Source organism: Cydia splendana, chromosome 23, assembly GCF_910591565.1.
Source record: "Cydia splendana chromosome 23, ilCydSple1.2, whole genome shotgun sequence".
Classification (NCBI taxonomy): domain Eukaryota; kingdom Metazoa; phylum Arthropoda; class Insecta; order Lepidoptera; family Tortricidae; genus Cydia; species Cydia splendana.
The window spans coordinates 13,566,382-13,582,542 of NC_085982.1; the positions used below are offsets into that span (position 1 = coordinate 13,566,382).

General features: G+C 41.2%; 1 protein-coding gene across 1 annotated transcript; it reads right to left on the reverse strand.

The window, feature by feature from the left end:
* Positions 1-1,065: 1,065 nt before the first annotated feature.
* LOC134801759 (uncharacterized) lies at positions 1,066-7,428 on the reverse strand. The gene is made up of 3 exons (XM_063774356.1): positions 6,873-7,428; positions 5,647-5,762; positions 1,066-3,732 (listed from the first exon to the last, which is right to left on the reverse strand). The coding sequence occupies exons 1-3, from the start codon at positions 7,426-7,428 to the stop codon at positions 1,066-1,068; spliced, it is 3,339 nt and encodes a 1,112-aa protein (XP_063630426.1).
* Positions 7,429-16,161: the final 8,733 nt, after the last annotated feature.

Below are 16,161 nucleotides of genomic sequence, written 5' to 3' on the forward strand. Positions count from 1 at the left end.
TGTCAACAATCGAAGGTTCAGCGTCATACTTACAGCAACGTCGGATGTTTCACACCGAGCGCACGTTTCCAACATATACATACTGACCTCGTCGGTCCTCTGAGTACTTCATCGGCTGGACACCGGTATTTACTCACAATTATAGACAGGACAACGCACTGGCCTGAAGCAATACCTATTCGAGATATGACTGCTGAAACTGTGGCTAAAACTATATACGAAGCATGGATCGCACGTTTTGGGTGCCCATCAACTATAACAACTGATCAAGGCCGTCAATTCGAAAGTGAACTTTTTTCATCTCTGACTAAATTACTTGGCATCGAAAGAGTACGTACAACAGCATATCACCCAGAGAGCAATGGTAAAATCGAGCGCTGGCATAGATGCCTAAAGGCAGCTCTTATGGCGCGGCTGTGTGATCGAGATAAATGGGTCGAAGAACTCCCCACTGTCCTGCTTGGACTACGCTCAGCGCTGCGCAGCGACTCTGGTGTCAGTGCAGCCCAACTTACGTATGGCTGTTCACTCCGTTTGCCAGGAGATTTCATTTCATCGTCCATTTCTGTAAATCCTGTCATAAATTTTGATTACGTCGAACAACTTCGGCAAATCATAAATGATCTCAAGCCTACGCAAAAGGTACACTCTAGCAGTAGAAGGATTTTTGTGCATCCTGATTTGCAGAATTGCGAAAATGTTTTCCTGCGTGAAGATGCAGTGCGCAAACCGCTACAAGCTCCATATAAAGGGCCCTATCCAGTATTGACGCGTAGTGATAAAGTTTTCACAATACAATTGCCAGGACGGGTCGTCGCAGTATCCATTGACCGCTTAAAGCCCGCCTATACAGTGAATCTGAGTGAACCTGGTAATGCTAATGAACCTCCGGCAAAGTGTACTCGGTCAGGTAGAACCGTCAGGCGACCAGTACGCTTCGCTTGCGGGGGAGCCCTGTAGCTGCTGCGCACATTCCCGCGCAGGGTTGTCTGCGCGGGGAAGAAAAGTCTGCGCAATTGTCAATTCATTACTGTCATAGAGAAATAAAACTATATTTCATAAGAATTAGCATGTTTTAATCTTGGGCCCTAAAGTCCCATTGTCCGAATACATGCATTGGACGGGGCCACGCCGCGCCAAGAAGCGCTTTAAAGCGGCCAAGAAGTTAGCAGTACTTAATTCCGTCGCTATCTCGATATGAAGGCAGCGCGTCGTGAGGCAAGTGAAAATGCATAACCAAGCCTTGCGACTCTTGACTCCTCTGCCACGAGTAGGTGTGTACTGCAAGGGGCCTGCATAATCACACCCCGTATGCGTAAAAGGTTTATCTACCTGATTCACGCGACAGCTCGGCAAGTCTGCCATGAGCGGGAAAGACGATTGTGGATTCGCTCGGAAACACGTATTGCATTTGGCAACGCGGTCGCGAATGACACGACGAGCCGACAGTATCCAATACTGAAGCCTAAGTATAGACATCAATGCCTCAGGACCGGCATGCAAATGCTTTCTGTGGAAGTAATCAACAATCAGATTAACTACATGATCACGTCGGGGAAGCACAATTGGGTGTTTCTGTGTATATTCCAAGTCAGCATTTGACAGTCGGCCTCCAACACGAATCAGACCGTCTTTATCCATGAACGGTTTAAGCTTTTGTAAGGCAGGCGAACAACACTTCTTGCTTTTAATTTTATCAATATCGTCACTGAAGTGTTGACTTTGTAACGATGAAAGAATTTTGCCTTCAGCGAACTCTAGGTCAGACCGAGTAAGTGCCGTGGATCGCGGTTTCGGTTTTAGAATGCGGTACACGTATACGATGATGCGCAATAATCGTGACCATGATGATATCCGCTGAGCGAGCGAATAAAGTGGTGACTCTGACACATCCGTAGTTGTAGCGTGTGCAAGAGGCTTAAGCTCCGGCACTTCACCGATGGACTCTCGATCGAGTTCCCTTAAAGGCCACTCTGATGGATGCTTGTTAGCCCAAGCTGGTCCCGTAAACCACAAAGGATGATCCACTAGCTTTGCAGGCGTCAGTCCACGGGACAGGCAATCCGCGGGATTTTCCAAGCCCGCCACATGATGGAAGCAGTTGGCCGTAATAGTTTCAATAATCTTAACTACCCGGTTGGCAACAAACGTTTGCCAGCGGTGTGGTGATGACTGAATCCAGCAGAGGGCAACCTTCGAGTCAGTAAACGCGTAGATCTCGTTGATCTTATAACGAGGTTCGAAGTTATCTTGCACCTTCCGCATGAGCTTCGCCAGGAGGACTGCAGCACACAATTCCAATCTCGCAACGGATACTGTTTTAAGGGGACTGACCTTCGACTTGGAACACACCAGCCGAGTTGTCACTTCGTCTCCCTTTAGAACCTGAAGGTATACTACACCTCCATATGCACGCTCGGATGCATCACCGAAGCCTAAAAGGTTTATAATACAACCCTGTACTACTCCAAGATGGCGCGGTATGTGGATTTCATTTAGTTTTGGCAACTCTGAACAGAATCGTTCCCATAAATCCACAATATGGGGCGGGGGAGTCTCATCCCAGTCGCATTTGATCAACCAAAGCTCCTGGATGAGGAGTTTTGCATATAAGACAACTGGAGCTACTAAGCCCACGTTATCCCATAGACGTGCCACTGCGGACAAGATCGTCCTTTTAGTGCACGTTGAGTCTGGCTCTGTCACTTTGAAATGGAAATAATCACCAGATTTATTCCAACATAAGCCCAGAACCTTTTGGGAGATCCCTGGGTCGATTTCAATGTCTACGGAAGCCCGGTGCGAAGCGGGTATTTCGCGTAGCACGGCGTCTGAATTGCAGGTCCATTTCACAAGATCAAATTGACCGCATTTGAATAGATCAATCAGCTCCTTAGCCGCGTTAATAGCAACAGACTCATCCTGCTGTAGCGAGTCATCTGACATAATGCTAAAACATACGTCATCCATGTAAGTACAGGAGGACGCAATCGCTGCGGCCTTGGGATACTTATGTCCGTCGTCTGCAATCAGCTGACGGACGACGCGGAGCGCGTGATAGGGACTCGACTTCATGCCAAAACACACACGATGAAATTCGTACGTGGTAATGGGATCTGCCGGGCGGAATCTATACAAGATTCGCTGAAACTGGCGGTCCGCTTCGCGAACACCAATCTGCAAAAACATTTGACGGCAATCGGCCGAAAGCGCTATTCTGAATAAGCGAAAGTTCAGAAGGATTGAAAACAAATCCCCTTGAAGGTTGGGCCCTGAGTGTAATACATCATTCAGCGACAGGCCTGTGCTTGTCTTGCTACTCGAGTCCAGGACCATGCGCACTTTGGTCGTTGCCTTGTCCTCGCGCACGACAGCCATATGAGGAATTATGTACGCGATAGCTGGTGAGGCGTTCATGGAGTTAGTTACCTCCGATATGTAACCCTTACTGACGTATTCCCGAATGATATCGTCATAGGCGGCACGTAACATACTCGATAATTCTAGCTTCCTTTCAAGGCAAAGAAAGCGCCTCTTAGCAGCAGAATGCGACTCTCCAAGCTTGAACACGTCATCTCGGAAAGGCAATGCGACAGTATATCTGCCACTAGCGTTGCGCGTGGTGGTAGCGCGAAAGTAATCTTCGCATTCAAGGTCATCTTGACTTTGAGCGGGCGGAGCGGATACTTCCTCAAGCTCCCAGAACCTTTTGAGGAGGTGGTCCATGGAGTCCTGAACGGAAGTACAACATGCCGAAGTATATTTACGCGGTGCCTGTAAAGCAGGGACCGAACCCATCAAAATATACCCCAATACCGTCTGAATAGCCGGTGGCATATGGTCCACGTCGCTTTTGACAATGTGCGGTAGCAACTAGTGATTGCAATCCGGATTATTCGAAGTTCAAAAATCCGGATTTCGGAGCGTTTGAAAATCCGTTTTAACATTCGGATTTTGAAAAGAAAAAACCGGTTTTTCGGATTTTTTCCCACCAGTACTAATTTGCTCAAAATTAATGCTAATGCGAAATAAAAAGCGGTGCACATAAAGCGGTAACGCGGGAGAGCTATTGCCAGCCGGGCATTGCGCGTCGCGCACTCGCTCGCACCTGTATGCTTGCCCCGCGTCCGCTTTTTTTATTGGCGTAGCAGCCCAAGTAACAAAATTTGGTACTATAAAAGTCCTGAGAACGTTTTGGAGCGTGCTAATTAGTGTTCATGATTAGCACTATAATGGTGTTGTAAACGTTTACAAAACCCCAGATAGGCCCTAGTTTTATCACTGATTTATTCTATAAACATTACATAAAGGCTCTCACGGTGATAAATCAGCTCTATGGTTGAAATGTAAAAGTGACGAGAAACGCTCTTTAGTACTAAAATAGTGCTGTCTGCAACGTTTATGTCGCAATTTGGAATTATAAAAGTAACCAATGAAACATGTTTATAGTGCTATTTTGCACCGTAAACGATTCCAGTGATCTTTTTTATCATACTTGCGTCGTGGTCGTGGGTGCCTAAAATATTAAATAAGTTCATTCGCCATTGTTTCTTAAAGTGACATTTGTATTTAGGTAATAAAAAGGATGTACTAAAAAGCATTTGTGGACTGTTACTATGCCGGTACATTGTACATGTGAAAATATTTGTATCGATAGAATCATTATGCCGATTTCAAATTTGACAATGCGCTCTCATAATTTTCATGTTTTAATTAAATTAAAATTAATAAAATAAGGACTTGTTCCAACTGTGGCTGCTATAGTACACATAGGCTCCAGCCGTGCCGCTAATGTGATATTATGGCAGAAAACAGCAGCCATTTTTTAAGTTACGATTTAAGTTATTTAGCGACGTACCAGGTAACTTTTATGGTACTATATAGCACTATAGAAAAACTTTCATGACTTTTAGAGAACTCTTCTAGCCTTATAGCGATGTTAAGAGAGCTTTTAAAAAGCTAAAACGTTACGTAATGGTCGTGCAAAGTCCTTTTATAGTGCAGATTGATCCTCTAATAGTGTTTACGATACTGCTACAATACTAGTACTATAAAAGTTACTTTGACGCATTATTAGTGCAAAATAGGTACATAAAAGCATCAGTAAAGTCGTCTATAGTATTAAATACTTAGTACCATAATCGCTTTTTGCATATATATTACAGTGCAGCACTTTAAAGATTCTTTTGTATGATCCTATAAGCGTTCTAAGAGCTAAATTATAGTATTTAAAAGGTCTTTAATCTTATAGAAACAAAACGCTTTGTTAAAAACCTTTATAGTACAAGCAGTCACAATGGTTACCATTATAGGCCTACTATATCACTGTTTAGTGATAAAATGCCTTAGTTATAGAACCTTTTGTTACTTGGGAGTGTACGTATGTATTTTGTTTTTATTGTTTTTTAAAGATTTTGTTATTGGCGTGGCAGTGTACGCATTCTGTTTTTTTATTTTTAATAAAAACAACTTAATTTGATTGTTTGTTTCACTTTGCCTTTATGCCACATATTCCTTTCTTAAAATCCGGATTGAATCCGAACTTCGGATTTCGGTCAAACCAAAATCCGAAAATCCGGATTTGAAAAATGTTCACGGATTTGCAATCGCTAGTAGCAACAAATGCGGGAATATAGTTGCACCCACCAGGACATCAATTGCGACGGGCGTATCCAACGTGTCGTCAGCCAGAGGAAGTCCATGAACATGCGTGAGGGTCGACATGTCCACGGGCACTGACGGCAAGTCGTCGGTAATGCGATCTACCACAAGACTCGAAACGTCAAAGTTGACGTTTTCGTCAAACCGCGAAAATATTTTAATATCTGCGTTACCCTTAACAATTTTTTTAGTTTTTCCAATGCCAAATACAGCGGTTGGTCTTTTATTAAAATTCAGACCTAATCGCTTACAACACTCCTCAGTAATGAAGTTACTTTGTGACGCGGTGTCAAGTAAACATTTGATGACTTGTGTACCACCCTTATTATCGCGGACGATAACCTTTGCGGTGGACAGCAAAACCGTATCACACGAAGATATTGAGTTTTGATTTGACATCTTATTGTTAGAGGCCGCTAGTGCTTGAGTCACGATAGACGTGTTGCAAGATGTGCTCTCCGGCGGTGAAGACGACTTAGCCGCGGCGCTCGCAGATGTATTTGACACATCAGACGTCGTAGCTTTTTCATCCTTGACGTTGTCAAAATGCAACAGAGTATGATGCTTTTGATGGCAAACTCGACATTTCACCTCGGAATTGCACTCGCGGGTGCGGTGTTTGATACTAAGGCAGTTAACACATGCCTTAAGCTCTTTAGCGCGTTTGAAGCGTTCGGAAGGCGTTAAGTTGTTGAGGGACGGACATTTAAATAAATGTTCATGGACAATATTGTCACACAAACATTTAGTAGTGCTCGCGCAAGCAACATAACTTTGTAGTTTTGGTGCGGCACTACGCGGTTGAGACGACTTAACACCTTTTTCGCGCGATGGATTTACGGCGGCGGAGACGGCGGTACATGGTTGCACATTTTGACAAATCCTAAACTGACTCTTCATAAAATCTGACAGATCACGAAAGGTAGGCAACTTCGTATTGCGGTGTAGCATTTCAAATGCTCGTAGAGATTCCTGGTCTAACTTTTTTAATGCTATATGCAGAAGCATAAAGTCGCTTAAGTCATCAAGCTTAAGCGCTTTAAGCGCATTCGCAGCTGTGACAAATTTATCGATGAATGTCTGAAAGTTAGAATTAACCTTTAAATTGAGCATTTGATCCATGTAGGTCGAGGCAAGAGTGCGCTTGTCTTGAAATCTGTCAATTAAACTATCGAGGATAAGCTGATAATTTTCAGCGCCCGGAGTTATACCCGCGAAGACAGCTTGAGCTTTTGGTGACAATTTCCCAATAAGGTAGAAAAGCTTCTCTTCGTCGGTAAGCGACAGATTGTCGTGCACTCTAGATTTAAAACTAGCGTAGAACAGCGGCCAGTTACGTATGTCTCCATCGAACGCTATCAGTTCCATCGTTGGCAAAGAAGGTCTGGCTCTCTCCACTATAGAAGGCAGCGAAGAGGTCGGCGGTGCGGCTGGTTGCAGCCGCTTAACCGCTCTCCTGATGCGGCAGTACAAATCTTCGAAGGCTATAATCGGCTGATAATTAGGTACAGCAGCCTCCTTAGCCCTTAGCAACGTGCGATTATACTCATTAACAACCTCTTTGAACTCCGAGCGAAGTTCGTCGATATTTTCAGCAGCGTCGAGGAAACTCTCGCGACTCGCTACATCTGTATCAATAACTAGCGACTTATTGTAAATGCTCTGGACGAGTTCAAAGAAGATGTTGCGTTTTGCTTCAAGCATCAACAATTCATCTTCATAATACGCGCTGTCGACGCTTTCGATATTTTTTGTATCTTTCGCCATAGTGCAGGAGACGGGTTAAATATGCGGTAAAACAATTTATGTTCCTATATAAGGATACACTCTTATAAACATAAGTATACCTAAATTGCGGGTGCGGTTAATAAATTATGTTTAGGTAACTAGTTTATAAGGGCGGCGCGGTGAAAAATAATACTCAAATAAATAAATACCTAAACTGCGGGAGCGTAAATAAAGAATAATTTAGGTAATATTTATAAGGGCGGTGCGGGAGGAGAACGATTCGCAATGAATGTATAAGGTGAGAAACGGGAAAAGAAGAGAATAGAATCCGGTTCGAAGGACCAGAAATGGGGCGGAATATAAATTTTCGAAGGACCTGCGGTAGCGCAGCCCGAAGATAAAAGGGGACTATGGCTATGTGTGATAATATTATGATATTAATGGGGCCGACCGTACCTGGATGTAATCTTCGGTGGGTTTTGGCGGCCGCCAGATATGTGATACGGTTCGTTTCCTTCTTCTTCTATTTCCACTTATTTTTCACCTTTTTTATTCAAAACTCGCGAAAACGTATTTTTACGACTGACGAATATTTTATGACTGACAGAACTGACTTAAATTTGAATTCTATTACGTTTTTATTTATTGGCGGTTAAAAGGAGGTCGGCAAAAGGCGAGTGACATGAGAAATGAGGTCGAGTATATTAATGAAAGAAAGAGTGAGCGATATGGATGAATGTGAATGATAATGAATGAAAAGGGGCGCGAACAGACATGCTAGAACTGCTACCTTTACAGAAACCAACTGCTACTAGAAAAGTGGGTTAGGATAAGTAGAACTGCAACCTTCACAGAAGCCAACTGCTACTAGAAAAGTGGCTTAGGTTAGAACTGCGACCTTTACGGAAACCAACTGCTACTAGAAAAGTGGGTTAAGTTAGGTTAGAACTGCGACCTTCACAGAAACCAACTCCTACTAGAAAAATGGGTTAGGTTAGGTTAGAACTGCGACCTTCACAGAAACCAACTGCTACCAGAAAAGTGGGTTAGGTTAGGTTAGAACTGCGACCTTTACAGAAACCAACTGCTACTAGAAAAGTGGGTTACGTTAGGTTAGAACTGTGACCTTCACAGAAGCCAACTGCTACTAGAAAAATAGGTTAGGTTAGGTGAGAACTGCGACCTTTACAGAAACCAACTGCTACTAGAAAAGTGGGTTAGGTTAGGTTAGAACTGCGACCTTTACAGAAACCAACTGCTACTCAAGAAAATAAAACGACTAAAAGTACATAAAATAACCCTTACATAAGAAAAATATTAGAGACTAGCTGTGCCCGCGGCTCCGCCCGCGTGGAATTCTGTCTGTGTCAGTAAGCGGCTAATTTCTAATCCTAATTTCTCTCCCTCTCCCATGGAGGCGGAACTTGAAGTAAAGTTGACAGATGGATATGCTAGAGGACAGTAGACCAGATAAAATATTTTAGGTACCACTAATTAAAACTACACTCCAAAATCAATAGTTTTTTTCGCTCTTATTATAATTTTACACGTGATTTTAACGACAGAGTAGGTGTATATCGGACGATACAGTAAGGTATACGCACGCGAGCGAAAGCGAAGCGGCCTGCCTGGCTAGAGCAGAGCGCCACTCACCTTGGTCTTCTTCAGACTCCTGAGGAAGAGCGCGTGCCGTTTGTAACCTCAATGCGTTGCGAGACTTTCGCGAATGATTCGATTTTTTTCGGAAAGGCATGGAAATGTGTATAAAATGCGAGTCCCAAATCGTTTGACTCCGCAAACGACCAGTGCCGGATTAAGATATTTTGATGCCCTAAGCATTTCTAGACCATGGTGCCCCCTCTCCCTAGGGTCATCAAGATTACATTGAATTTTTTTGGTAAATTGAGTGACGTTCATTGCCGCATTACAGCTGAGAATGGAAATCAGTCATATCATTTTATCACGAAAATTGACAGTGCCGCAGCAGTAACTTTGCAACAGAGTACCTAATGCTGCTGTAGTCGCCATATCTTAGAATTGAAATGAAAACGCGAGCGGAGCGAGCGCGAAAATTTTTCGATATAAAAAACGCAATTTGATAGACAGTTGTACATTTTTACTTTTAGTATGGAAATCAGTCACATCATTTTATCACGAAAATTGACAGTGCTGCAGCAGTAACGTAGCAACAGAGTAATGCTGCTGCAGTCGCCACCCGAATGTCACCTTTGTCATATCTTAGAAAGTAATTGAAAACGCGAGCGAAGCGAGCGCGAAAATTTATCGATATAAAAAACGCAATTTGATAGACAGTTTTACATTTTTACTTTTAGTATGGAAATCAGACACATCATTTTATCACGAAAATTGACAGTGCTGCAGCAGTGACATTGCAACAGAATAATGCTGCTGCAGTCGCCACCCGAATGTCACCTTTATCATATCTTAGAAAGTAATTGATGCGATCCGATAATCGACGATGGCGGAGAAATCCAAAATCCAAACCACCGTATACTATAGGTAATAGTTAGTAATCAATGAAATATGCCGCACGCCTGTTCTTATTTTAATTCTATGAATGTTAATATTCTGAACTTTTCGGGGGGGGGTTTGAACCCCCAAACCCCCCCCCCCCCCTGGCTACGCCCGTGGGAATCACGCCAAATCGGAATTTTGACAATTCGGAATTCGTCATATCAAAAATCGTAAATGTTAAATTCGGTGTTTTTCCCTATCGGAATTGTTATATTCGGAATTATGTGGTTCGGAATTTTAAAAATCGCCGGTTTTACTATTCGGAAATATAAAACTTCGTGATTTTCATCGTTCGGTAATTACGACAATCGGAATTTTGATGGGTCGAGCATTTAAAAATCGGAATAATAAAATTCGATATTTTAAAATTCGGCATAAAATATTTCGGAATTATGTAGTGTACCCCATATATTATATGGTTCGCACTGTCAAAAAGATGTGAGATCTCATTTAGTTTAGAGCCAAGCTTCTTCTTCTAGTTCCACCTACATCACACGCCCGCGCCCGCGCCCCGACTTCACTAACTATACGAGTATGTACATACACCTTAGTATAAAATATGTTGCTTGTTATTTTTGCCTATTTTAGTATTTGTCTGAGAATTCTTCAATATTATGGTACTAAACTTTATACCAAATAAAAAAGTAATACCTACTTGGGGGCTATTCATAAATTACGTCATTTCAAATTAGGGGGGGGGGGGGTCTGGACATCGGATGACGGTAGCATGAAGTAGGAGGAAATGGGGTCATTTGAAGCATGATTTTTGGATGATTATAGGGGGGGGGGTCAAAAATCGTCAAAAATCGATGACGTAATTTATGGACAGCCCCTTGGATTTTCCAAACCCAAATTAGGGGTGGGAGGGGAAACCTCTAATTTGCTGAATTTCTTCTGCCAGTTTTTCCCAACATACAGGGTGATTGGAAATTCGCCGTATTCCTTGAAAGGGGTTATTCTATGGGTCATTTGCAATGATTTAAGTCCAGTCAACCAGGGGTCAAAACTCATTGGTTTTCAAGTTATTTGAGTAAGAGAGTTATAGTTCAAGTTATAAATAACCCGCACGTATGGTTTTGATCCAGACCCGGCTAGTACGCGCTCTAGTATTCCCCATATTTCTGTATGGCGTGGAAACGTGGACGATACGAGCCCGAGAAAGGCAAAGGATCGATGCATTCGAGATGTGGTGCTGGAGGCGTATGTTGAGGATACCTTGGACCGCCATGCGCACCAATGTATCGATCCTTTCACAGCTTCGTGTCCGGACTCGCCTATCCACAGTCTGCCAGCAGCGCATACTGTCCTACTTCGGCCACATAATGAGGAGGGGAGATGAAAGCCTTGAAAAGCTGATCATTGTTGGAAACACGGAGGGCAAACGAAGCCGAGGACGATCTCTAACAAGATGGAGCGATCAATTAAAAGGGGCTCCATCCTCAACCAACTTTTGCTCGGTTGTCAGAGACGCGATGAACAGACACCGTTGGAGGCAGATCATAAAGACCAGGTGTGGAGCATCCACATCCATCGATGACCACGATCCTCAGTCATGAGGGAGCGACCACAGAGAGAGAGATGGATTTGATGAAAAAAAATGTTGAGTTTCAGTTCTAAGTATGGGGAACCCACAAAATTTATTGTTTTTTTTTCCTATTTACCAAGTTTCAACAGTATAGTTCTTATAGTTTCGGGAAAAGGTGGCTGTGACATACGGACAGACAGACAGACAGACAGACAGACAGACATGACGAATCCATAAGGGTTCTATTTTTTGCCATTTGGCTACGGAAACCTAAAAAGATAATTAAAACGGTCGAAGAAGGTTTCATACTATTTATTACCTCAGGAGCTACTAACACATACAGGTTGCTCCAAAGTAAAAAAATCGTAATTTGTTAATTTCTTCGTAACCGCTACACCGATTGTTATGATACTTTGTATACCGGTTCTAAATACCCTAATGCATATGTATATTTCGGCTTTGTCCAATGGCTAGGGACAACCTGTATATGCATTTTTATAAACTAAAAAAAACGAAACACTAGGTATTTAGGCGGCAAAACGGCGGTATTGAGAGATTAGTAAACTAAAACTAAATAAGGTGCATTGGGGTAACTTAGGCAACACTTATTGCAGTAGCAATGCTTAACAAGGCTTACTGTTGCTACTAGTTTAGTATATAGGGTTTCAATATTAGCGATTTCCAAAATGATCCCGCTCTCGAGGTTATCCCAAGCACCATATGAAATGTCCAAACCTAAATCTAATCTTATACTTAATGGTAGTGTAGTGGTGCTCGCGGCACTAATGTCCTCTTAATCCTGCTTGTTCAACTCGTGATAAACATGATAACAGCCGCGACACGAGTCAGGCGAGCCGCTCTCATGAATTATTAACGCGACTACGAGGGCCTACTACAAACCACTTCGTTCCATCATTCGTCTATTTACCTCTCTATCCGATTATGCAAGGGCGATAGAGAGGCAGATAACGAAAGTTCAATTGTCGATGTTCGCTGCAGGCTCTCTGACGAGACTCATCGCCGATGCTAATGCCGCGGAATATTTATACAATTACAACCAAATCATTAACAGGAGGCTGCGTGGTGTACAGCCTGATGACAGAGACAGGTCAATAATGAACACTGTTCATTTTCCTACCTGAGGTAGGATGGATGGATAGGCGACGTCATAATTTAAACTATTGACCTGTCTGTTGATTGCCTTTCGTGAGTCGTTCAACTTTACGTACGATACCATCTATTTCAACGGGAAAATTGAATACTAGGATATTTTGTATTCCATTGTCTAACTGTCATAATAAAATAATTTTAAGTCTTAGACGTAGCTACCTAAGTCCTCTAAGTGGCGTCATCTACAAGAATTAGATATAAAGTCTGTACTATTTATTCATTTATTCTACTTCTCGAAGTAGTGTAAGCCTGCTCATAACTTTGGCGCAATTATTTGAATAAGTCCGCAGCTTATGTACTTTCGATTCTCGACGGCATTCAATCAATGGTAATTTAAAGTCGAACTGGCTGGTAGCTTAGTGGTAAGACGTACGAATTCCAAACTGGAGGTTGTAGGTTCGGGTTCCGGCTCGTATTAATGAATTTCTCAAAACTTAGAATAAGTGTTTGACACCAGTCGTTTTTAGTGAAGTACTTAACACATCAGGAGACAGACAGCTTGTAAAAGTAAAAGTGTCAAGTGCTTCACCGTTAAAACAGGTTGTTATTATGATGATGGCAATTGCACCTTGTTTAGTTGTGTAAAGGACTATAGGTACGCCGTACGACGACATATTATACTTTTCTCAAAAATGGACGGCAAAGTCGACTTTGCCGTTTAAAAAATAGGTTGCGAAGCGCGTAGTTTATGGTCAGTCAAAAATTAAAAAGTTAAAAACATTGCAGTCTCGATTTTGGGACTGCAATGTTGCATACAAATTCCATTATTTGTCGAGTTCCAAACTTTTTAAAAGTTGAAATGGCCATATCAAATGAAGGCACAGGCCCATTAAACAGCCAAACAGATAATTAGTACCGCGACTATTTACCTGTCTCAAATAGGTTGGCGTATTTTCGGCAGAAAAATACACTTCTATTTTTTTATTAAAAAAATAAAAAGGCGGCAAAGCTAAGTTTTTCAATTGTTTCTACTTTTTTCTGTGAAAATATATACGTAAGAAAGTTGCTTTTGTAAAATATTTCTATGATATTTATATTTCTTGCACCATTTTTGAGAAAAGCACTATATATGACTCGGCTGGAAGGCTACTTGCTGGCTTCGGATTCAATTAAACGGACTCCCAAGGTCGTCCGTTTAAAACGAATCCTCAGCCTGCAAGTAGCTACTTCCGAGCCTCGACAATAATGTACTATTCAATTCAATGTTATAGTTAGGTTAGGTTAGGTTAGGTTATACAGGTTCCAGAATGTTTGCTCGATAGAACATCAAATCGAAAACTTCGGCATATTGTCCTCGGCCCACCTTAGATGCTTTTCCACAAGAGACGTAGATACGAGGATGCGTAGCGAGGGATGTGTTTGTTAAGAACCAATATAATCACTTCATTTACCTAACCTTGCTCAGTGCAGCTTTAGTAAATTTTCTATTGGTTCTTAACAAACATGTGTTTATCCCTCGCTACGCATCCTCGTATATCTCTGGTTTGTTTAATTTCGTGTTTTGCTGAATTTTCAATAATATGCTACTCACATATCATGGTAATTAGTGCTCGAATAAATTACGTTCGACCTCTCCGTCAATGTGTGAGGTTAACAATACGCAATGCCGCGTCGAATGGAGCCCCGACCTCGACGACAGACAAACAAACAACGATGACAGCGACAACAGCCAATAAGGCTTGGGCACTAAGGCTTCTCTAAGCCTGCGTAGGGTTGCCAGGTTTCCTATTCTACGGGGAAACCACGTAAGAATTTTGGGACTCAAAGATAGAATTCCGGACACATAATGATTTTGTGGTATTTACTTGAAATTTCCATATTTTTTAAGAAAAATATCAACACTACTTAACCGTACCGCTTGACTCATGTGTAGGCTTAGGACTTTTCGTAGCATACCGTGGTTCTAAAATCCATGCATTTGCCCATTAGAGACATTGGTAGGTAATCAAGAACAGAAATGAATTTTTTTCTTCTCACCCTTGAGTTTTTTTTTTTGTAGTCAGCCTTCTTCAAAATCGCTTAGTGTTTACTTAGGTTTTTGTTTTAACAATCAAACTACGGGATAGGTACAGAATATGTTCCGATACAGAACATTAGATTTGATTCATCAAATTTTGGGACATGGCCAAAATCCGTTCATAGCTGATAATTGGGAGCAAATTATTCGGGACGTCTGGTCACCCTAATCCTGTCACTGTCGCTGAATATTCGCTTTGCACAATTGTAACCAGGTTACTTTGGTATTTGAAATCGCAGACTTGTTAGGGATCTCGAGCTCTGACTTATAATGGTTTATAGAAGCGAATACTATTTATATGTAAATGATGGTAATAATGGACGCTTTGAACTGGGATGTAATTCACAAAGACGTTTACGTCAGTAGTAGAAAGCACAGTACAACTTTGATTTCCAATTACAAAGACATTATCAAGAGACATTTGAGCCAAGTAGGTAAGTACCATTCAGGGCGGTTGTTTTTCTTCTTTACTGGGTTTTGATAACGAAGCCTAGGTTTCTATAAGAGGTAAAGCCTAATTTCCTTATGGATCGCTTATTTAACTATTTAATTTTAATTTAATTTAATTTAATTTATTTCATAAAGATACATGTATAGATCAAATAGCAAGTAACGTCAGGAGAGTTGAAGCAGATACACATAAATTGTGCTTATCTGACCATGATATGGCTCAAACAATAACTTTTAATGTAAAAGGGAAAAAGAAATGTTTAACCTGGTTTGATTATAAAAGAGATATAAGCAGAGATAATATTGATAAATTTATTCAGTGTGTGTCTGCCTTATCTTTTTCTGATATACTTTCCTTAGACGACGTTTCAGTAGCTTTCACATCGTTTCATGAAGTTGTGTGCTTATTTTATAACCTTTGCTTTCCGGTCATCAAGGTAAAAGTGAACAACCGTAACAAAAAAGTTAAGTGGTTGACAAAAGGTTTACGGAAATCATGTCAAACTAAACGTAAATTATATCTTAGATACAGATTAGTAAAATCAAATAAATTGTATAACAGTATTGATCTAAAAAAATATGACAATATATTAAGAAAATGTATTACCAAATCGCAAAGAATTAATAATATTAATTACATAACAAAACACAAAAATAAATGTAAAGCAACTTGGGATGTCATATCTGCCAACTCGACAAAAGCTAAGAATTTCAATGAAATTGACTGTGTGAATTTTAATAATAAGACATTTAAGGATCCTCAAGACATTTGTAATTTATTCAATAATTATTTTATCGACATTACCTCATCAAAATCTAGTATAAATAGCATCCAGGCAAATGTTACAGAAAACATAAGTAATCATCCTTCCACAATATTTTTAGGGTTACATATCAGAATACCGAAAATCGATTTACCTAATGTTGAATCACCTATGCTCGTTTCACCTATTTTTTTAAATACCTAATGACCAATTAACCTAAGCTCATAACACCTAATGAACGAATTACCTATTGCACGTTTCACCTACAATTGGTTTACCTAAGCTCAGAATACCTATGCTCGATTTACCTA

What these genes read in the sequence shown, in the direction of transcription:
- LOC134801759 (XM_063774356.1), bottom strand. Translation starts at nt 7,428, where the DNA reads ATGGCGAAAGATACAAAAAATATCGAAAGCGTCGACAGCGCGTATTAT. An exon ending in AGCTCAAGCTGTCTTCGCGG is followed by an intron (nt 5,763 to 6,872) that starts GTATAACTCCGG and finishes GTCTTGTGGTAG; the next exon opens with ATCGCATTACCGACGACTTG. An exon ending in CCGTCGCAATTGATGTCCTG is followed by an intron (nt 3,733 to 5,646) that starts GTGGGTGCAACT and finishes ACTTCCGTTCAG; the next exon opens with GACTCCATGGACCACCTCCT.